Genomic DNA, 22481 nt, shown 5'->3' with positions numbered 1-22481 from the left:
TGGTTTCAGTGAAGTTCCGCCTTTTTGAACTGGGCCCCTGATCTGCTATTGCCCTCTAACGGAGCTGTAAGTGTGTGTGTGTGTGTGTGTGTGTGTGTGTAAATCAGCTTTTTTTTCAATCATATTATGATTTTATTCTGTAAAACCATCTGGAATTATTTCCCTATAACTGCAGGTTCAGAAGACAAAGTTGATGAACTCAGCTGACAAGCAATTTCTATCCCCCTCTCAAGGAAGATATGAGCATGAATAAACATTATGGTTGTCATGTGCTCATTTTTTGACTAACAGTTCGTCAGCATAGATTGGGCTGCTGACAGGTTGCCAAGATGGCCTTTTAAATAGCAAATTTTAGGTCCCCCAATTTTAATTCCACTTTCCTGATTTTCATCACACTTCTGAATCTTTCTCCAAGAAAAATCTGTTTCTGGAGTACAGCCAAATAATCCCTATCAAAAAGGAGTTGTCGGGCTAGCAGTTTATTGAAGCACAGATCAGCACAACTGGGGGCAAGGCTAATGTGGGTGATGACCTATTCGCCACTGTCAACTGGGGGAGCAACGTATAACCCCCGGCTCCACCACACCTCTCTGTAACTCACTGAAATCAGAGGGAGGGCACTTACAATCAGCCAGTGGGGCTTGTTCCCCCAATCTTGGCCCTCTCCGGAGTGGTTCATAAACTTCACTGTTCCTCATTGAGACTCCCCAACATTCATGAGGTTCTTGTATACACACTGGAATTGTCTACTTTGTCCTGCTGTCAGACCCTGGGTTTGGAGTTCCATTTTATCCTCTCCTGGTAGAATCTCCTTCCTTAGAAGTTTTTAAGGTCAGGCTTGACAAAGCCCTGGCTGGGATGATTTAATTGGGGATTGGTCCTGCTTTGAGCAGGGGGTTGGACTAGATGACCTCCTGAGGTCCCTTCCAACCCTGATATTCTATGATTCTATGATTCTCTCCTTCCCATCCAGGTCTTTTTCAGGCCTCTTTTGTAGCTTGAGGATATATTACTTCTTGTTCTTTTGCCTTTCTCTCCCATGAGTTACAGAAATCATTTATCCGCCACATCCCCTCAGTCTTAAGTGATGCTAAATGTTATCACCCTCTTCCCTTTGGTCCCAATTGTGCTATATATAGGCATAGCCTTGTGCTGAAGCCACATAGACCCATGGAGACCTCAGGGAAGAGTTCCTTGCCATAGTTCTCCAACACACAGGGGGAGAACTGTACACCAAATCTCCACCCACCTGTGCTCACCAGTGCTTTGGGGCATGCTCCCACCCCTTCTCACGGGCTGCAGTTGTGCCTGGCTGCTGAGCAGAGGCCCCAGGGGTACGGGCTTCCCTCTGTGTCACATCAGAAACCAATTCCGTCGTGTTTATTGCTTCTTCCCTAGGTATAGATACAAAATTCACAAAAGTGGCCCCAATACTAATTCTTGCGACATGCTGTTCCTTCTATATTTTTTTCTCATTTTTCTTAATCTCTTGTGCAATCTTCCTTTTACTCTCCAAACTAGGAATTGTAAAGGCGTAGCCAAATGTGCAGTTTCCTTTCATTTTGGCATGTTCTCAGGATGTGTCTTAGGAAATTGCCGCACGGATAAACCTTTAGAAAGGCGTGCAATTAGAGTACACATACATTCCTGTTCTAAATTATTATGTAGTATAGAATTAGGTCAGGCACACCCATTCTAAGTGTGTATTTCCTGCTTAACTCATGTTTCTCATCCTAGTTCCATATGGAAATTTATTTGCGGATTTAAAGGGACACTCTCACCTTAAAACTAAGATTTTGTTCTATTCATCTTGGTTACACTTTAAATTATTAAGGTTGGAAGAATTTTAAATGTGAGATTGTTTCTTTGTTGCCTCTAGCATCTTGAATGGTGAATTAAACTAGTCACTTTCACTGTTTTTAGTCAGTTTTACTTTTCCTGCTGTCATGCAAAAAGCACAGTCCTTCAGTGCTGGGGCAGGGTTGCCAAACACTAAGGAAATGTTTTATTCCAAACAAAATTCAGTTTAATGTATGAAAAATTTCCATTAATAGGTTTTATAAAACCTCCTAACCTAAACCACCTGGTAATGTCTTTAAAAACTATCAACTAAATATCAAATTTGTATTGGGATAAGGAAGAAGGACATAGTATCACTATGAAAATAAGAGGTGGCAGGAGACAGCTGGTCTGCACTGGGTTTTTATTATCTTTCATTGAATAAAATACTTTGAATATAGATAGAGCCTTGCTGGGATACAAAACTGCATCTGATCTGCAGACCATGTTTGCGGACATCCACATCCGCGGATGCAAATATCCATGGGTATACAGCTGATATCTTCGCATTTGCCGGGTTCTAAATACAGATGAACTTCGGTTGCTGGATATTTATTATTGTGAACAGACTTTAACTATTTTCCTTTACCATGTTCTCTGTTTACAATTATTTTTTATTTTGTTCTGTCATAGGTGGCCCAGTCAACCCCTCTAATATCTGTGTGAGGGGACTGTGTGCTGTGGGGGGTAATCCCTAATATCACAGAGAGCAGGGAAGGATAGTGTAGTAGAGGCAGCTAGCCATCCCCCCACCTTTCAGTACACAACAGGGAAGATCCAAATGGAGGGTGTGACGGGTTCGGTCACAGAGACGCCCTTGGGACTGTCACCTGACATGCTGGAATTATCTCTGAGCCCGTTTTCCCTGCCAGCTTGGGACTCCAGAACCCTGCCTTGTTGAGCCAGACATGCTGGCCTGCTGCAACACAGACCCAGGTCTGTTCCACGCCCCCAAAGCTGCAGACCTTAACCAAAAACTGCTCAGCAGGTCACCTGTCTCCAGCACCCAGACACCCAGCCTCCAATGGGATCCAAACCCCAAATAAATCTGTTTTACTCTGTATAAAGCTTATACAGGGTAAACTCATAAATTGTTTGCCCTCAATATCATTGATAGAGAGGTATGCACAACTGTTTGCTCCCCCAGGTATCAATCACTTACTCTGGATTAATTAATAAAAGTGATTTTATTAAGAATAAAAAGTAGGGTTTAAATGGTTTCAAGTAATAACAGACAGAACAAAGTAAGTCACCAAGCAAAATAAAGCAGAACATGCAAGTCTAATCCTAATACATTAAGAAACTGTTTACAGGTAAAATCTCACCCTCAGAGATGTTCCAATAAGCTTCTTTCACAGACTAGACTCCTTCCTAGTCTGGGCCCAATCCTTTCCTCTGGCACAGTCCTTGTTAGTTCCAGCAGACATCTTAGGTGGAAACTAGGGGTATTCTCATGACTGGCAGCCCCTTTTATTCTGTTCCACCCCCTTTTATACCTTTGGCACAAGGTGGGAATCTTTTGTCTCACTGGGTCCCCAACCCTCCTTCTAAATGGATTCCAGTATCATGTGACATGTTCACATGTCACTGTAAGACCTCATTCTTCATAACCCATGTGCTGTCCCACACAGCCACAGGAAGGTTTGCAGGTAAATAAACCATCTACAACCAATTGTCCTAGTCAATGGGAGCCATCAAGATTCTAAACCACCGTTAATGGCCCACATTTTGCATAGTTACAATAGGACCTCAGAGTTATACTTCATATGTCTAGCTTCAGATACAAGAATGGTACATGCATACAAATAGGACAAACACACTCAGTAGATTATAAGCTTTGTAATAATACGTTACAAGAGACCTTTTGCATAAAGCATATTCCAGTTACATCACATTCACACTCATAAGCATATTTCCATAAAACATTATGGAGTGCAACTTCACAGAGGGTTCCACCTTACTGAGAATCATGTGGAACAAGCATCAGTCTGATTGTTATTTAACTCTGCAGAGTGTTTTGCAGGCTGTCTGAAAGATGCTGTACCAAATGAAGCTGTGTCCGTTTTCACTTTAAAACGTTGTAAAAACTGTACTTCCTTATTCCCTGCCAGACTGCCTTTGTAATGTTTTACAACATTCCTCAGTGAATCACGACAGATAACCCTGCACCTTCCAGTTTTGTAACCAACACAATTTTTCTCTCAATCTCTTGCCTATTGAGGAATGTTTTAATTTTCTAAGTTATTTTAAAATGGAGTCTTCCTTTTCCAGGAAATGGGCAAATGTCCCAAGCCAAGTATATTAGCCCTGTAAATCTCCCCTTGCTGGATACTCAGTAGGCTACTGCGTGTGGGCCCCGCTACACAGGACCCATGTGCTCTTAAACTTCCCTTGATCTGACTAGGCTCCAGCACTCTTTGACCTCTTGACACACTTTCTGGCCACAGTCCATTACCCCTTCACAGAAGTGAAACCTCCTGGTTCAGCAGCCCGAGACCCCCACGACCAGTGCTGACCTGTTTTCTCCCTCCCTGCGAAGAAACCCCAGTAGTTTAAGCACACTCTTTCCCAGAGCTCCAGCCTTGCGGGCACTCTGGTTTACAGTTTATCTCTTCAGCAACACATGATAGTTGAAGCACATAACTCACAGGCTTTGTAAAGGTTTCTAAGGTAATTACTCTTTACTTTGAATGGCACGAGATACACAGATCTAAACAAAATGATAAACCACCTATATGCCCTTCCCTGCCTCAGTTTCCTCGCCATTCTTGAGCATTCTTTGGGATTTAGTCAGAGTCCAGGACCCCACTCCTGTATATAGCTTCTAGAAATAATTGAATGAGTTTGTCTCCTGCAGCCAGCTTCTTTTTTTCTCAGCTGATACCTCAATCAAAAACTGTCCCCTCTGCTATGAAAACATGCCCCTCTGGACCTCTCTCTTGCCCCAAGTTTCCTTTAGTCTTTTTTTGAGCCTCTGCTCTATCACCTCTGTCCCTTTGTTCTCCTGTTTGGGGATTTTCCATTCTGCACTCCCTGGAGATAAACTTGATCAAAGTGGTTTTCCAGCTCTGACACCCTTCTTTGCATATCCATTGTTTGGCCAGAGCATAATCGTTAAGTTTAACAACTTTTCTTTTTTCTGAAGCTTCTTCCAGACAGGATGGCTGATACCACGGACCTCGCCAGCCCATGGCTGACTCTCTATGCATTGAGACATTCACTGATACAACAATTTCATATAACTAAGCAGATTTCATAACATGCACATAGGCAGGTTCGCCAAATTGTCACACTAAGGCCTGGGCTACTATTCGCATAGCTGAAGTCAAAGTATCTTAATTTGACTTACCTGGCTGTCCTCACGGCGATCCCGTCAACTCTGCTTACTCCTCCTGCCGAGGTGGAGTACGGGCGTTGATTCGGGGATCAATTCATCGCGTCTAGACAAGACATGATAAATCGATCCCCGGTAGATCGAGCACTACCCGCAGAAGTGGTTCGGGACTATTTAGAAAAGCTGGACGTGCACAAGTCCATGGGGCCAGATGCGCTGCATCCGAGAGTGCTAAAGGAGTTGATGGATGTGATTGCAGAGCCATTGGCCGTTATCTTTGAAAACTCATGGCGATCTGGGGAAGTCCCGGACAACTGGAAAAAGGCTAATGTAGTGCCCATCTTTAAAAAAGGGAAGAAGGGGGATCCTGGGAACTACAGGCCAGTCAGCCGCACCTCAGTCCCTGGAAAAATCATGGAGCAGGTCCTCAAGAAATCAATTCTGAAGCACTTTGAGGAGAGGAAAGTGATCAGGAACAGTCAGCACAGATTCATCAAGGGCAAGTCATGCCTGACCAACCTGATTGCCTTCTATGATGAGATAACTAGTTCTGTGGATGAAGGGAAAGCAGTGGATGTGTTGTTCCTTGACTTCAGCAAAGCTTTTGACACGGTCTCCCCCAGTATTCTTGCCAGCAAGTTAAAGAAGTATGGGCTGGATGAATGGACTATAAGGTGGATAGAAAGTTGGCTAGATTGTCGGTCTCAACGGATAGTGATCAATGGCTCCATGTCTAGTTGGCAACCGGTATCAAGTGGAGTGCCCCAAGGGTCGGTCCTCGGGCCTGTTTTGTTCAATATCTTCATAAATGATCTGGAGGATGGCGTGGATTGCACCCTCAGCAAGTTTGCAGATGACACTAAACTGGGAGGAGAGGTAGATATGCTGGAGGGTAGGGATAGGATACAGAGGGACCTAGACAAATTAAAGGATTGGGCCAAAAAAATCTGATAAGGTTCAAAAAGGACAAGTGCAGAGTCCTGCACTTAGGACGGAAGAATCCCATGCACCGCTACAGACTAGGGACAGAGTGGCTCGGCAGCAGTTCTGCAGAAAAGGACCTAGGGGTTACAGTGGACGAGAAGCTGGATATGAGTCAACAGTGTGCCCTTGTTGCCAAGAAGGCCAATGGCATTTTGGGATGTAGACGTAGGGGCATTGCCAGCAGATCGAGGGACGTGATCGTTCCCCTCTATTCGACATTGGTGAGGCCTCATCTGGAGTACTGTGTCCAGTTTTGGGCCCCACACTACAAGAAGGATGTGGAAAAATTGGAAAACTCCAGCGGAGGACAACAAAAATGATTAGGGGACTGGAACACATGACTTATGAGGAGAGGCTGAGGGAACTGGGTTTGTTTAGTCTGCGGAAGAGAAGAATGAGGGGGATTTGGTAGCTGCTTTCAACTACCTGAAAGGGGCTTCCAAAGAGGATGGATCTAGACTGTTTTCAGTGGTAGCAGATGACAGAACAAGGAGTAATGGTCTCAAGTTGCAGTGGGGGAGGTTTAGGTTGGATATTAGGAAAAACTTTTTCACTAGGAGGGTGGTGAAACACTGCAATGTGTTACCAGGGAGGTGGTGGAATCTCCTTCCTTAGAAGTTTTTAAGGTCAGGCTTGACAAAGCCCTGGCTGGGATGATTTAGTTGGGGAGTGGTCCTGCTTTGAGCAGGGGCTTGGACTAGATGACCTCCTGAGGTCCCTTCCAACCCTGATATTCTATGATTCTATGATCCGGCGGGTAGTGAAGACGTAGCCGAAGTAAAATCAAATGCTAGGAACCAGACCTGAGTTTTAATTTTGGCCCTGGCACTAACTCCCTTGCAAGGTCAGAGCCTGATGTTCAAAAACTTGTTTTGGGTGCTGAACTTGAGACATGATGGACCTGAGTTTTAGAGGTGCTTAGTACCCAGAAGTCCAGTTGAAGGCAGTTGGAGCTGAGGGCCCTCAACGCCTCTAAAAATCAGGCCCAAGCTGTTTTAGGTTGGGCACTCAGAACCCATGGCTACTTTTGGAAAAATCCTGGCCTTCCCTGTGCCTTTGTTTTCTGTCACTAAAACACTTTCTGACAGTACCTCAGATGCGTGTTCAAAGAATTAATTAGTTAATGTTTGGAAAGAGCTTTGAAGATGAAAAGTGCTAATTATTATTTATATGCTTGTTCCCACCATGGCAAGGACTAAGGTAATGTACCTTTACCCCAGTCAGGACATTAATGAACTGGGAGGACTTCAATATAGCCTTGTTATATGGGCTTAAGAACCATTTTCCATGCCGGATTGTTCATATAATTGTAGGTACATTAAATAAGCATCTGTTGTGCCTTCCACTTGTGGTCATGGCGTAAAATGCTGACTCAATAACACCCATTTTGTTAATCCACCAAAACTGGGGTTTAGTCACATCTATAAGGCACAGGCTCTTGTTGGGGGAAGAGTGGAGCCACACTGCCGCAGTGGAAACACCATTGGCATTATTCACAGTGCGCCAGATTTTCAGAAGGGCTGAGCACTCTCAATTTCAGTTGAAATCAATGGGGAACACCAGCCACATTGCCTCTGAGAACTCGCGGGATTGATACTGGTGTGCACCTGCTGCTATATCTTGAGGACTGTTAGCCTGGTACCTTTCACCAGCACTAAATTCGCTTACTTATGTGGGAGGAAGGGGATGAGAAATAAGGTGTCGGTAAAGCCAGCTTCTTATAAAAAGCACATTCAGCAGGTTAAGTAGAAAGTAAAAAAGCTATCTGAGTCATATTACATTTATTGCAACTTATAGGTGTCTGGTGCATCTGGCTTTCTCTTTCATAACACTGGTTTATAAGAAATTATGAGAAAGGATTGGGTCATTTCAGTCCAGGCGCCTACAGAGTGCTGGCGATCAATATGTGGCTCGTGGAATCTCTGACATATATGTGTATTTAATCTGGAACAAAACTGACGGCAAGATTTGTGGGTTGACGGATCAAAAAAGTTCAATTGAAATTTGATCACAGCAGCTATTGGATAGTTATAAAATTATGATCAATGGGTAGCAGTCTTTCCTTGTCACCTATCATTGCTTAAATGTCGTGTATTTGGAAGGTTTGATGTAACTGTATAGAGTGTGAGGTCTTGTCTACACTAGAAAAGTTTTGCTCTGGTGTAGCTATACCAGCAAACCCTCCTAGTGTAGGCACATCTTAGATCAGAGAAAAAGTGGTGCTGCTGTCACACCGGTTCTCCAAGAGACGTGAGCTATGCTGGCAAAGTCCTTTTTATGCCAGTCCGTGTGTGTCTACAGTGGGGCTTGTACTGCCATAGCTATGCAGGTGTAAAAAAGCCAAACAAACGGCACTCCTAACCAGTGGCTATGCCAGGATAGGTTTTACATGTGGACCAGGCCTAAAAAATGTCTGATAAAGCTTTGTGATCTTAATTGATTTATTTTTAAATATATCTATAGGTCGGTATCAAAATGAGTTCCAAGAATTGCTGTAAAAAGAACAGGAGGACTTGTGGCACCTTAGAGACTAACCAATTTATTAGAGCATAAGCTTTTGTGAGCTACAGCTCACTTGTGCTCTAATAAATTGGTTAGCCTCTAAGGTGCCACAAGTCCTCCTTTTCTTTTTGCGGATACAGACTGACACGGCTGCTACTCTGAAACCCTGTCAAGAATCGCTGTGAATTTTTATGTAGTTTGAAATTTAAATGAAAGTCAGATTTGCAATGGCATTGGAAGGTTTATAGTGTGCTGCACTCTGTGGATGTACATATTCAGTCTTATTGCGGGCGTAAGTTGCTAGAAACAAGAGTTGTCATGTTGTGTTCGTTTAAAGGAGTTCATTACTTGGCGACTCATTTTGTCGTGCAGTCGGGTGAGTGTAGCCGAATTCTAGTAATTGGTGATAGGAGTTCTGTGCAATGTTGCATTGTGATCTGTTCAATTTCCTCAGACTGAAATGTCCTCACTAGGTCTCCCACGTTGCTGTGTACCCATTGGAGCCCGTCGTAGGCATCTAAAATAGAAGTGCGATCCAGAAGAAGGTGCTGTGGTTGCCAAGGAACTATTTTATTCTCATGAATATCACACGAAGCACAAGCCGCCTCTTGGCTAAAAATACGCAGAAATAAACACGTTGCTAAATTAGTGTTTCCATTTAGAAAAGATAATTAGTTGCCGCTTTTGTTCATTTCTAGTTGGGAACAAAACACTTCCATTGAGCTGCACTAATGACAGTCCTAAAACCCTTAGTTCAGCTCCGTTGTGCTGCTCATTAAGACCATCCCTCTTGGTGCATTATGACTGAAAAGCCCCCTCTCTGTTGTTTATTAGTAGCTCGTTGTTTCATTATCTGATCTATTTTATTCACTAATTCTGTAGCTTGGTACATGTTATGTCCTGCTTTACAGAACACACTTGAAGACATTAGACTCTAATTGAGAGAAAGGCTGAAGCTCAGGAAGTGGTAGACACCTCATTAGTGAAATCAGTGTAGGAAAGTTTTTTTTAAAATAAGAGGGATTTGAAGGATCAAAGGGCAGGCTCCCAAAGCAAAGAGAGGGGAAAGTTGTCTTGTATCGGGCTTGCCATGAAAGTGTCAAATTGAGAATGGGAGAAAGAGGCAAAGGGGAGCTGTTGGGAGAGAGGATACAGAGAGATTGGGTGAAACGAGCACAGATAGATGGGTAGAGCTTTATAAAGATAATGACGGACAAAGGGAACTTAATGTGGAATGAGAAGAAACCAATGACTAGATACAAGGAGTAGGGGTGATGGGCTCACAATGAGAAAAGTGGAAGAGGATGGCTTTTAGCGTACACGGGAGGGGGGTTGCTTTAGTTAAAGCAAGAGCTGATGAAGGCCCGGACCAGGTTTTGGCAAACGTGAGGCTGCTCGGTGATAATGCAGGAACACTCTATGCGATATGGTTATCGGGATAGTTACTGTATGATTGTATTGGGTTAAGTATTGGGAGGTTTAATATACAGCAGCACTGGGTTAAATCAACAGAGTTGGGAAACCAAGAGGAAGGCAACACAGTGGTTTGAGATAAGACATCTGGCAAACATTTTCAAGTGGCCTGAGCTATTAACTTCGAAGATCATACCTTCTGGGCTCCAGCCAGGTTACAAAGCTTGTTTTGCCAGTGCTGGGAACCAGCAGATGAAAAAGACTATAAACAGTTAAAAGGACTCTGTCCAGCAGTCAGTCAGTTTTTTGAGGGCTCTTTGGGGGACAGACTGACACACTGGGGGAGCTGTCTGAGGAAGTTAGACCTTCTAGGTTCCCTTCGGGGAGGATGGTAACCCTATAGGTAAGATAGACGTGTATAGACCACTTATTGTTTTTCTCTTGTTTTTATGCTTTGTTCATGTAATTAAGATTAAACAATACTTTGGTTTAAGAAGGCTCTCTGATTACTATTTATCACTGGTCACAGACTCCTAAAGGGAAGAACTGCAAGTGCCAAACCCATTTGGACCTGCTGGCTTAGCATGGTTGATGCACAGGGTACTGGGGCCCAGGCTAAGAGTGGGAGAATTGCATGTCTCCACCCCAGGAGAGGAATGTCATGAGGCTGGTACCCAACAGGTGCACTCAGAGACCAGAGAGATCACCGAGACACACCTAGCCTTGTGACCATGAGACAGGGTTTTAGTAGAAAGAGTGGAGAGGAAAGGCTGGATTATTAACATGTTTTAGATGAAGAAGCGACAGGGTTTAGGTATTGCATCTTAGGGTTGGAAGACCTCATGTGCAAGAAGGTTCAAGAGGAAAGCAGGGATAAGATGGCGCTACACAAATACTGGGAGAAAATCGTGTGAAGGGGGGGAGAACCTCTTCAACACTGAACAAAAATGTAATTTCACTAACTCTTCAGAGAGTAGCTACTGAAGGAACCTCTAGGGGACACTGTGCTCAGAGGAGGGAGGGTGTCTGGCTGCTAGGAGGGAGGGTTTGTTTGAGACTTGCCATCAGTGAATCCCCAATGGCCCTCCCTTTTCTTTCCTTGGAACCCCATTGTTGTCCCTGGTGACTGCAGTCAGGTAAGCAGGAAGCTCTCTACCTTCTGGTGCTTGGCAGGGATGGGATACGAAAGGACTGCAGAGGTGAGAGGGAGCAGGCGTGAGGTGGGAGTTGGGACCCTTGCTGAGGGTCAAAAAGGTTCATCTAAAAATGGCAAGTTTAGTTTAGATGTAGGACAAGCTTCCTAATGTTCTACAACAGATCATCTGCCAGGGAAAGTCACTGAGACATCGGTGAGTCGTTCAAAATGAGATTAGATAAAACTCTTCATGGATTAGAGGAGGTAATATAAACTTGATCTGAAGTCGCTGGAAAGACACCCATTGACCTGAATGGGCTTTGGATCCTGCCCTAGGTAGAGGGAGTTGAACTCAATGACCTGTGAGGTCTCTTCCAACCCTACTAGCCTGTGATCCTCTCTTATAGGACCTCTCTAAGGACCAGCAGTCGGTTTGCTTTACAGAGGTCCAGCATGAATATTAACTGTGCCAGTGGGACTGACCAGTCAAGAAATCAAGAGTCCAGTCACTCTGCAGAAAATATAACTCCTCCAATCCATGATCCAGAAGAAGATAGCCTGGCCCTAGGCAGCCAAACCCCTAGCATTTCTTCAGTGCCCAGGAATGATGGTAAGGATGATGGACACATTTACTTTGTAACAACACGTAACTAAGGGAGACATGGTTTCAAAGGTCCTTTGATTCCTGGGGAAGTGTTTCCCAGGATACTGAAGGACACATTTTCAGCCGAGCGTGGAAATGACCTGCACTTGTGAGTGTACAGAATTGAATGTGCACCTACGTGTGCCCTTACTTAGTTATTTGCACTTGCAAAATCTGTGTTAATCCTGTCAGTATGAAAGATGCAGGTTCGGTCTGGGATAGTGTTGTCTTGGAAAGATCATCACGTCTCTTTCCCAAGCAGCCAGGAGGAAATCCACTGAAGCAGGCCTCAGTCTTTATCAGCCTATTCCTGGTTGTCATGTACTTGCCCGCTGCATATATAATTCATGTTAAAAGCTGTTTCTCAGGTAATATTTATCAAGTAATGGACATGATCCAGTGAGATGTTGTGTCCTCATCGCCAAACTTGACTTCAGTGGGAATGGAGGGCACTCGGTATCTCACAAAATCAGGCCCATTCTTTGTTTGCACCCAAATATTTGTTACTAATGGCACATGACAGGCCCTATATATTTATACCCAAATTTCTGAGCTCTAATGATTTATTGCTTTAGTGAAACCCTTATTAAATGACGGCTGTGTCTCGGAAAGGAAATAACATTTGTGTATTTAATATCTCAGTGTAGACGCAGCTCTCAATTAAGACCAGTTATTAGTCAGACCTATTCTATATTGTTCTTAAAGAAGCCACCCTTGTTTCAAACCTGCCCTTGCAGGGCCGGGCCAGGGTCATGTAGGATTACTTGGAAGCAATGGTATGAGGGCCCTTTTACACTCCACAAAATTATAACTTTTATATCCACTTTAAACCCCAAATCCACCGAGAGGGCCCCTGTAATTGCGGAGTTCACTAGTGCCAACAGCTGGCCATGTTTAGTTCACTGGACCTTTCCCACACATATCACAGGGGAAGGTAATTAAATGAAACCAGCACAAGAGGCTGCCCTTAATACTGTGCATCCTGTCTCAAGTGACATCTCCAAAGTATCCTCAAACGTCCAGAAATAAGAATATGATTCTGTTCCATCTTCAGTTATTTGAGCGGTTGCTTAAGACAGATATTAGTGTATTTTCTCTCAGCCTCATTTGAATCTTTATGCTCCCATTTTATCCACTTAAACATCCACATTAAGCGGAGTTCCCTAGAACTGTACGGAAGTTTGGATCTGAACCTAGATCAGACATCAGGCGGAGCTGTAGTGTGGCGTTACATAATATAATGTCCTGCAAAATGCTATTCCATATATTGACATCCATTTTCAACTCGGATTGTTGATGTCGGTCAGCAGCTCTTCCTTCATGCATGACCCGAAGCTTTTCTATTTAACTATTGGGTTTTAATATGAACTGAGCTTATCCAGCAAATAGTGTTTCATTATCACAATATTTGTTTGTGTTGGCTTTAGATACCGAATTCAGATACGCTTCCCGCCCAGCAACTCCCCAGTTCGGTAACATGTTACCCACCCCTGAAGATACAACTGGCACTAATTCCAAAGCTGGGAATAAAAGATATCTAGACCATTTTATTGCTCAAGAACGAAATGCAAGCAGCACTATGGGCTCCACCAGCAGCGCTATGGGCTCCCAATCCCAGGCCCCGGAGAAAGTGACTCTTGTTGTAGATGGCACTCGGTTTGTTGTGAATCCGCAAATTTTCACTGCTCATCCTGACACCATGCTGGGAAGGTAGGTGATTTCAGGAACTTTAAAGATGTTTAAAAATGGGAAAAACGCTTTCCGAAAGGGACTAGAACGTGAGATCTCATAAGCTAAGCAGGATCAGACTGGTTCAGCACTTGGCTGGGAGACCTTGTAGAGTGGAGCCAGCAAGAGGGCAGTTGATGATTCAGTAGTTAGTGCTCCCCGCTCTGAGTCCGTACTGAATCGGCAGTGAGTATGGCAGTAGGAGACACCGTGCACTGGCTCACTTCAATCCCTGCCTTTCTGCTATTTGTCATGTCATTCACTCCTCCCCATCCCTTTAACAGAAACCCAGTCCTGCTCTGAGTAATTGAGAGGCTTAGTCCCCCAGCTGTCCCAGGAGCCTCCTGGAGATCCCTTCCAACCCTGTATGACAAACTTTATTATGCAGATAAGTGACCTGATCGTAAACTCACTAGCTTGATTACTACTAGCCAAAGTATATATACTCATTGCCACTCCACCATTCTTTTTCCCCCTCAAGCTGGACCTCAGTGGGAGGGCGTTTGTAGCCAAGAACCATTTATCTGACCCAAGGTTGAATGCCAGCCTTCACAGAACAGTGACTGCTACTTCTTCCGTACAGTGGAATGGTTCAGTTATGGACACAGAACTCTGCTACAGCAGGGCCTGTTTGAGATCGATGCTTTCTTTTATTGGGACTTTACGAGATTTGCATTTGGGCCTTCAACTGTATTAGAACTCGTTTGGATTGTTTTTAATGTCAGTGCACCATCTGGTCCACATTATGAATGTATTAAATATATTTGTGTATGTGTTTTTATCTTCCAGAATGTTTGGAGCAGGTAGAGAATATAACTTCACTCGGCCAAACGAAAAGGGAGAATATGAAATTGCGGAAGGAATTAGCTCCACTGTATTTCACACAGTGCTGGTGCGGGCACGTTTTTAGCTATGAAAACGGTTGCTCATTGTGTTTGCAAAGCTGTGCTTCCTTCAAAACAGCCGCATGCCCTTTCAAATTTACGTTCCAGAACTCTTTTGCATTCGGATTATAAATCTTCATCTTCTCTTTTTTTACGTGCCTCAATCTGCCATCTCTGAATTTGTCTTGCCACTTCTTTTCCCTCCCTTTATACCGTTTCAGTTTCTGAACTCTGCCCTCAGTCGCCCCATTTCTGCATACATTAATTGCATGAATAATTCCTCTGTTGCACGGCAAAGCTGCTTTGTCTTTTTTTGCTAGCTAACAAAGTTCTGTGTGACTGTCTTCCCGCAGAACGATAAGCTAATTAACAACAATATTTCCAGGTTATCCTGAGTTGTTTTTTTTTTTTTTTTTAAAGAAACATCATCTTCCTCCTTTACAATTTATTTACAGGACTATTACAAAACTGGAATCATTCACTGCCCCGATGGAATTTCTATCCCTGATCTCAGAGATGCGTGCGATTACCTCTGCATCAACTTTGATTTCCACACAATCAAGTGTCAAGACCTAAGTAAGTAGGGGGAGAGGAAATTAGCTAGAAGTTAGGGCTTGATCCTGCAGGGTGCTGCGCACTGTGGCCCCAATCCAGCAAAGCATTTAATCGTGTGCTTTACTTTAAGCAGTTTTGTCCCATTGACTTCATTGGCACTACTTGCGCTTAAAACTAAGCGTGTGCTTAAGGGCGTTGCTGGACCAGGGCCAGAGTGCTCTGCATCTTGCAAGATCCAAGCTCTTGCTCTTCACGTTGTGTGTGATTGCAAATAATTGCAAGAATTTAAATACTTGGAGGGCTATTTCTGGTTATGATGCTGTGATGAGGTAATATTTTTGTGACCCCTGTGTGGGCCTCAGTTTCCCTTATGCATTGTGTCGTTCGTGGGAGAAGGATAGTTTGCTCTCAGAGCAGGTATGAATGATGCCTAGCTGTCTGAGCCGGAACGAGTCATTGAAAAAGACTGGCTGGGGCTGACCCCATATCTAGGGTGAATCTGAGAAGACAATAGCCGATCCAATCACCAGGACAGTGACCCCTAGGCCAGGTCTACATGAGGCAGTTTGCAACCCAGGGTTGCCACGTAAGGTCACTCGTGTAGCTGCTCTAAGCCGACAGGAGAGAGCTCTCCCGTCGCCGTGGCCCTATGCACGCTACCCACTGATGCAGGTGAAACTTACATCACTCAGCAACATAAACCACGAGAGACATAAGTTTGGCCGGCATAAGTGGTAGTGTAGCCATGGCTCTAGCTCTGGGCTAACCGGAATGGGCTATGCTTTAACCTTCAGCTCTCTGTGGTAACCTAAAGACTTCCTGTGCTGTGTTCCAATTAACTAACAAACCCAACTGTTGAGTGTCACTCCAAGTGCTTGCTGAGGTGCATTAATCCCTGAAGAGCATACAAGTCTCTGCCAGGCGTCTCTGTCTGCTGGACTCGCTGTGAAACAGGAGTGCTGGTGCCCCAGAGGTTCAGTCTAAGGAGAGGGTTGAGATAGCATTGACCTACCCTGTGCAGGAAGAGTGAGACCCCTTGGGATCTGGCAGGCAAACTGAAGGGGTTCCTCCTACAGACTGTTCGAAACCTGGGGTGTCTACCGCTGATCCCGTGGATCTGAGAGAGATGCATACATTTAAATTCACTGTAAGAATTCATAATTCTCGATTATGATTTTACTATATTGATTGGGTCTGGGCTCTTTTTAAAAAAAAAAATCGTTCCTTGTAATGGCCATAAAATTAAATCATATTTGTATTCTGTTTTTGCTATTGCCAGCATTATGATCTGGGAGGTGGACTAGAGATATTGTTGGTATGAATGTGTGTTTTTAAGGTGGTTGTCAAAGGTGCCCAGGGCCTTGGGATGGGTTCTCGTTTGTTGTAGATTTAATACAACAATCAATAAAACACTGGGATGTATGTTACATGAAAGAGTGAGATGGTTAAAGGGAGAGGGAGTTGGAACTTATGGGCTCTCCCGGTGACTGAGTTTGGGGAAGCCAGTGAGTCCATGCTTGGGTGCTTAACTCTATCTACAGGTGGCCTGAGTAAACACAGCTGCTATTGAGGTTAGAGATCTGTGCATGCTTAGCACCTCTGAAGATCAGGCCACCCTTATTTAGGGGCCTAATTATAAATGTACAGTAGGAGCCTTGTTTTGAACCATTTGGCCTCTTTTTCCTATCCTCAGTTTCCCATCTGTAAAATGGGAATAACACTTTTCTTACTGGGAGGTTATGAGGCTTTGTTCATTCATGTTTATAAAGTGCTTTGAGCTCATCAGATTGAGTGCTACAGAAAGGCAAGTGGTGGTTTTAAAACCATCTTAAGGAGTCATACCCCCAGAAATGTGCGTCCTACTTCAGCTTGACATCAGTTTGGTATAAAATGCAGTGGCAGATCAGTAATGCTTACTTATTTGTACTTGACTGATCTCCTTTTAGGTGCTTTGTTGCATGAACTCTCTAATGATGGCGCTCACAAGCAGTTCGATAACTACCTGGAAGAGCTTATACTGCCCATAATGGTGGGTAGCGCCAAGAAAGGAGAACGCGAATGCCACATTGTAGTATTAACAGATGAAGACACAGTGGACTGGGACGAAGACCATCCACCTCCAATGGGAGAGGAATACTCACAAAGTAAGAACTGAGAATTGTATTGTAAAATCATTTGTTGAATGGGGTGACAGATAGATAGCTTCCAGTGACTGGCTCTCTCAGATCCTGGACAAGGACATTTCCTTGTATTGAAAAGACGATAATGGCTTGATATTTACAGAGGTCTTGAGCAATTGTATCTCCCATTGGAGTTGTGTGGGTGGTCAACACTTGGGAAGACCAGACCCTAGATGTTTATTTCAGAATGCTTGATTCACTCAAATTATTCTGATGAGATTTCATTAGTGGGGGAACAGGTTACCATGGAGTGAGAGATTTAATCAAAATCTTGTAAAAATATTTATTTTAAAGCACAATGTTCTCATTAATATCAGCATGGCTAAGTGTTTAGTGATGACAGGGTCAGGTAGAACGTTTCTGTACAAGCCATATGGCAGAGCTTGATTCTAACCTTTTGCTATCAGCATCTGTAGGAGTTCTGTTAACATATACAAAGCCGAATATCCCAATGAAGATCGGTTGTTTTGCTCTGCTGTTAGATTTCTGGCTTCAAACAAACTTTCATAGTGGAGCAAACCTTAAAAAATGAGAATGTTTATAGAAAATAGTATTTTTCCTCTGCTTTTGTCAGTGGACCCAATCCTTCCTTCACTCAAGATTCGTATTGATATTAATGGGAGCTTTGACTGCAGGATTGCTCTCATAAATATTGGCTTTGGAATAAGAGTGTCCTTTCATACTAGCTTGTCTTCTCCTGGAACCCCCTCCTTGCAGGTGCTGAGGACCCTTCCACCTCCTAGGATCAGGCTTCTTCTGCTTAATCCCACAGAAAACAATCTTATTTCTATGGCATTATAGCCTGATAGAAGGGAGCTGGCAGTGTGGTCTCAGATTTAGAATAATGACTTGAGAACAAGGAGCAGTCTCAGTTAAGAGCTGTAATGTAGAAAAGGGAAATAATCTGCATCATAAAGAAGAACATTCTAGTCAGCAATACTAAGGAAAGGGTAATTATAAGGTAAATAGATCTAAGTTTAAAGGAAGCTATTGTGTATCTGACTGTTTTCCCTAGTGTAGGGACAAAGTCCCTCTTCAGTGATGGAAGTTGCATAGTCCTTGCTTATGCATTGCTTGAGATAACATTTTAATCAAACAAAGGAACAAAACATTCATATTTCCCAGTTGCAGCTTCCTGGATAGAGAGGACAGACAAGACTTGTTCCATTTACCAGCACTAAAAAATGGCAAATGATCAGTGATATCCAACACCCTATAGTTACAGGGAGAGAAAGCAGTCACCAACCAACCATGTTTTAAAATGCAATGGGTTGTTTTTAGATGCACTGCTACACCCTAGATTGCATTGATCCCTAATGCAAGAAGATGCTACTTACATAAGTCTCAGGGACAGATTCATTAGAGAAGATGCAATGTTTACGGGGTTTGCAAAATGACTAACACTGTGAGGATAGAACTAGTGAAAAGATAAGAGAAAACAACACATTAACTTGCACCCTTTTCTTAATTTGCCTTGCCTGTAAAAACTCCTTCTGCACCGTCCCCCAAAGAGTGAGTTGTATTCATTTTACCCAGCCACCGAATGGTAGATTGGAAACAGCAAAGTGGTAAAGTCATGTAACTTGCACCAGACTCCTTTTTACCTACCCTGTAACTTGTATCACCACTACCAAGGAATTTAGGCCCTTCCATTGCCTGCTGATGGGGTTTTAGAACTCCTTTTAATACCTAAGGCTGACTTTTCCAGCACCCAGACTGCGAAGGGCTGCCCACAGGCATCGCAGGGTAAAATATTGCAGCTGATACCCATTAGCCAAATGCTAGTTGGAGATGCATGTCTTGTTGTGACTAATGAATCACTTTTTCTCAAGTTCTTTACAGTTCCAAGCTGTACAGATTCTTCAAGTACATTGAGAACCGTGATGTTGCAAAAACCGTCTTAAAGGAGCGTGGGCTGAAAAATATTCGAATTGGCATTGAAGGTAAATTTTATTTCCTAAACAACACGACAAACCTTAAATAAAAAGAGAGAACAATTGGTTTGGACACTAACACCACCGCTGCCAGTTTAAATACACTGTCGCTGTGGGAGCTGACAGAATCTGAAGCTCTGTGCTATAGTCCTGGTTCATTTTTACAGGGTCTAAATGTGGAATGAGAGCACCTTTCTACCTAGTGCATGAGGTGTTGTCCCAGCTGAACCCAGCATTCTTGCCAGGCCATAATGCATGCAAGGGCTGGATTGAGACTGACAGGCTGATTGTGTTTCAGGTTATCCCACCTGTAAAGAAAAGGTCAAGAGGAGATCCGGAGGCCGGTCAGAAGTTATCTACAACTATGTGCAACGGCCGTTCATCCAGATGTCTTGGGAAAAGGAAGAAGGAAAGAGCCGTCACGTTGACTTCCAGTGTGTTAGAAGCAAATCTCTAACAAACCTGGTGGCAGTAGGCGAGGATGTTTCAGAAGACCAGGAACTTCTGATGCATCATCCACCCCAGGTGGATGAACTCGATAGGTTAAACGCACCATTCTCACAAATAGTTCCTAACGATCTGCCGGATTAATACAGACTAAGGGGTCTGCGGGTTCCCACTAGGGCTCCTGTGTTGGGAAATTTCTCAGCATCATTTCATCCCAGGTCACGGGACACGCTCTCTTGCAAGGTGGTTTATCCTTGTAGTCGCTCTTATTATAGTGGAATATTTCAAGCATGTTAATAATGAGCTATGGTCCCTGAATCTAACAGTGCAGTTGCAAGCAGAGTCTCCTTGAAAAGGAAGGGCTTGGAGATTTCCCCAGGTGCCTGTGTCCACGTGGATTGGTGGTGGTTGAGCTTTACCTAAACCTGTGAAAAACAGAATAACTTGTTCAGCATGAGAAGGGGAATTCCATGAATATTAGCATCAAACGAGAACTGCATTAGACGCTTGCCTGTTTTAACGATAATCCCTCAGTTACAACTGGCACCGTGAGACAGATTCCATTTTTCCATCCAAGCACAGATGTGACACCGTTGTGTCAAGGAATCTGTGTGCACCACCAGTAGGCTTTGCATCTGGCACGTATACTACTGTACTCTGGAGCTAGTTTAACAAGTAGCATTCAGATGGTCGCAGGCTCCTTTACAATTCTGTGCAAGACAGAATCACCTCTTCGTATTCAGGACAAGGTGGTGGTGTGGAGTGAAAACAAATCTAGATAATATTTTACCAAATAAATCCGTCTGACAGCCTGTTAAATGCGTGAAACTGCTTTAGTGATGGCTCTTTACCCAAAGAACCACTGCTTCTTGCTGCACACGCATGCTAAGCCAGAGTCTCTCAGCTCAGCAATTTACCTTGGCAGAACCTGTAGGTAGTTTTTTCTTCCTCTTTTATAACTGCTGCAGCTATTTGCCCATGGGAGCACCCCACACCCATCCGATTGCAGATTTCAAGGCAGACTCCTTCCTTCCAGTTTGATTTGGGTAATTTTATTCTGTCAAAAAGGCAAAAAGAGAGAGAAGGGGGAAAGAATTTTAGCAGCATTTTATAGACACACACAGTAAGAACAGCTGTGTAAGGAAGTAAATCTACAGCTGAGAGAAAATATTTCTTGCTTCTCCTGACTTGTTTCAGGAGGGGGCGTTTGCACTAAAGGCCCAATTCAGACAGGATACGGGAATGTACTAGCCATGACCGTGGTCAAAAAGAGTTACAGCTAGTCCAGTCCTGATTCCAGTCCAAAGAGTCTGAAGTCCTCATTTTTTTTGAAGGGGTGCAAAGGCTCAGTTCTGCCCCTCCAAATAACTACACCTGCAGGTAAAACTCATACCACTTACACATCTGCCTGCCTACAAAAACAGAGCCCAGCTTCTTAAAATCAGCCCCTAAAATAAGCATCCCCTTTCAGCATTTCCTCTTCTCCCCCCAAAGCATCATTTGGTGAAAGCAAAGCATTTTTCCATTCTTTTCCCTCTGTCTGTTTACAGATTGTAAACTAGACTCTCTTGCTGCTAAAGGTATATTTGTATATTTTTTCACCATATTTAACTTGATAATAATAAGCACAAATTGTCTTATGAATATACAAACGCTGCTTTAGTTTAAAAAGAGACAAGCACTTGCTGATGTGTATCTAGTTTCTATTTGTATCAGTGCTTGACTATCGCTGAGGCCAAGTTCCCATATTTGCAGTGGCTCTTTCTTGGCCTCAGAAGAACAGCAAACAGATTTCCTCTCCTTACAAGTGCCTAAGGGAAGGAGATTTTCAAAACTGCCTACTGAAAGTCACTAGGCTGTGTGCTCCTAAATCCCTTTAAATGCTTTTGAAAAGCTCCTCCTAACTCTTTAGGGCAGGACAAAAGTGTGTCCTTAAGCATTTGCTGGCAGGTCAATAGACATTTTATGCAATCACTTGTGACTGTTAGAAAGAAATTAAAACTGTTAAATACTGGAAGAATCTGCCTCCTGGAAGGCCCAGTTGAGTCCTTTCCTCGGGGTGGAGGGAGGTGCTCACATCATTAGGAGTACTCACCAGCATGATTGGGCTTACGGGTTGTACATTGTCTATTTATTGCTGAACCACCTTCAGTTTTAAGTAAACTAGATATATACTGGAGAGCTGGTCTAGAATTTGAGTTTACATATTTCTGTACACACACACAGTGCCCTCGAACCCCATTGGAGCATCAGGGGTTGGGCACCTGAATGCTTTTCACAGGGTCAGACCCTTTTAGATTCAGTGGGTGTTGAGGGCACTCAGCACTTCATACAATCAGGTCTTAGTGTGTTAGGGGTATGGAATACATCTAATTAAGAAAGGGTTTACATAAACCATTCAGTTCACCCACAATGATGTCCTTTACCATATCCCTTTTTCGAATGTTCTAAAGCAGATTCCACTGGAACATAGTTTAAAACTAAGTAAATGGTGACACTGAATGTCACCAACTGTTCAGGTACAAGATCAATTCGTTTCTTACGTTTTATATTTGGTTCAGTGTTACTCATGGTGTTTACAGGATCCTGCAGTTGTAAGGTTTCTTTTCTGTAATAAAGTGTTATAATTTACATGCAGCCTCTGTTTTCTCTAGTAAGCAGAAAGGGAATTTTGTCCATCAAGCCTGCAGATTCCCCTGATGTGCTTTCTGACAGTTCTGTTCCTTGCACTCAAGATCCCGCTCACCCTTTATACAGCCCTGAAGAGACTCCCCATTTTCCTCTGCTTTACCCTCAGAGCCCAATTGTTGTAACCACTGTTGTCCTAGCCAAGGAAGATTGAATGAACTTATGAAGCCTGTAAGTGGAAGGCCAGAGCCTGTGAGGGTAACAAGAGGGGACCT

The 22481-nt window shown here is 43.5% G+C and overlaps 1 protein-coding gene and 1 long non-coding RNA gene across 13 annotated transcripts in view; one reads left to right on the top strand and one right to left on the bottom strand.

Moving 5' to 3' along the window:
• Positions 1 to 19722, top strand: part of KCTD20 (potassium channel tetramerization domain containing 20) — a 41353-nt gene extending 21631 nt beyond the window's left edge. For 8 of the 12 annotated variants that reach the window (XM_077839114.1, XM_077839123.1, XM_077839113.1 and 5 more), the window contains 7 exons: positions 11615 to 11817; positions 13278 to 13560; positions 14368 to 14470; positions 14918 to 15038; positions 16964 to 17161; positions 19030 to 19140; positions 19430 to 19722. In XM_077839114.1, the coding sequence (XP_077695240.1) occupies positions 11615 to 11817; positions 13278 to 13560; positions 14368 to 14470; positions 14918 to 15038; positions 16964 to 17161; positions 19030 to 19140; positions 19430 to 19722 (1312 nt within the window). Of the gene's footprint in view, positions 1 to 11175; positions 11209 to 11614; positions 11818 to 13277; positions 13561 to 14367; positions 14471 to 14917; positions 15039 to 16963; positions 17162 to 19029; positions 19141 to 19429 lie in introns of all 12 variants that reach the window. The other 4 variants (XM_077839117.1, XM_077839116.1, XM_077839120.1 and 1 more) reach the window with 2 other exon arrangements.
• LOC144278022 (uncharacterized) lies at positions 19129 to 20622 on the bottom strand. The gene is made up of 2 exons (XR_013348513.1): positions 20496 to 20622; positions 19129 to 20003 (listed from the first exon to the last, which is right to left on the bottom strand). It is a non-coding gene; the product is annotated as an uncharacterized LOC144278022 (long non-coding RNA).
• Between the last annotated feature and the right edge of the window lie 1859 nt (positions 20623 to 22481).

This window comes from Eretmochelys imbricata, chromosome 21 (genome assembly GCF_965152235.1).
Source record: "Eretmochelys imbricata isolate rEreImb1 chromosome 21, rEreImb1.hap1, whole genome shotgun sequence".
NCBI classification, from domain to species: domain Eukaryota; kingdom Metazoa; phylum Chordata; order Testudines; family Cheloniidae; genus Eretmochelys; species Eretmochelys imbricata.
This window is presented reverse-complemented; position numbering and strand designations above follow the sequence as displayed.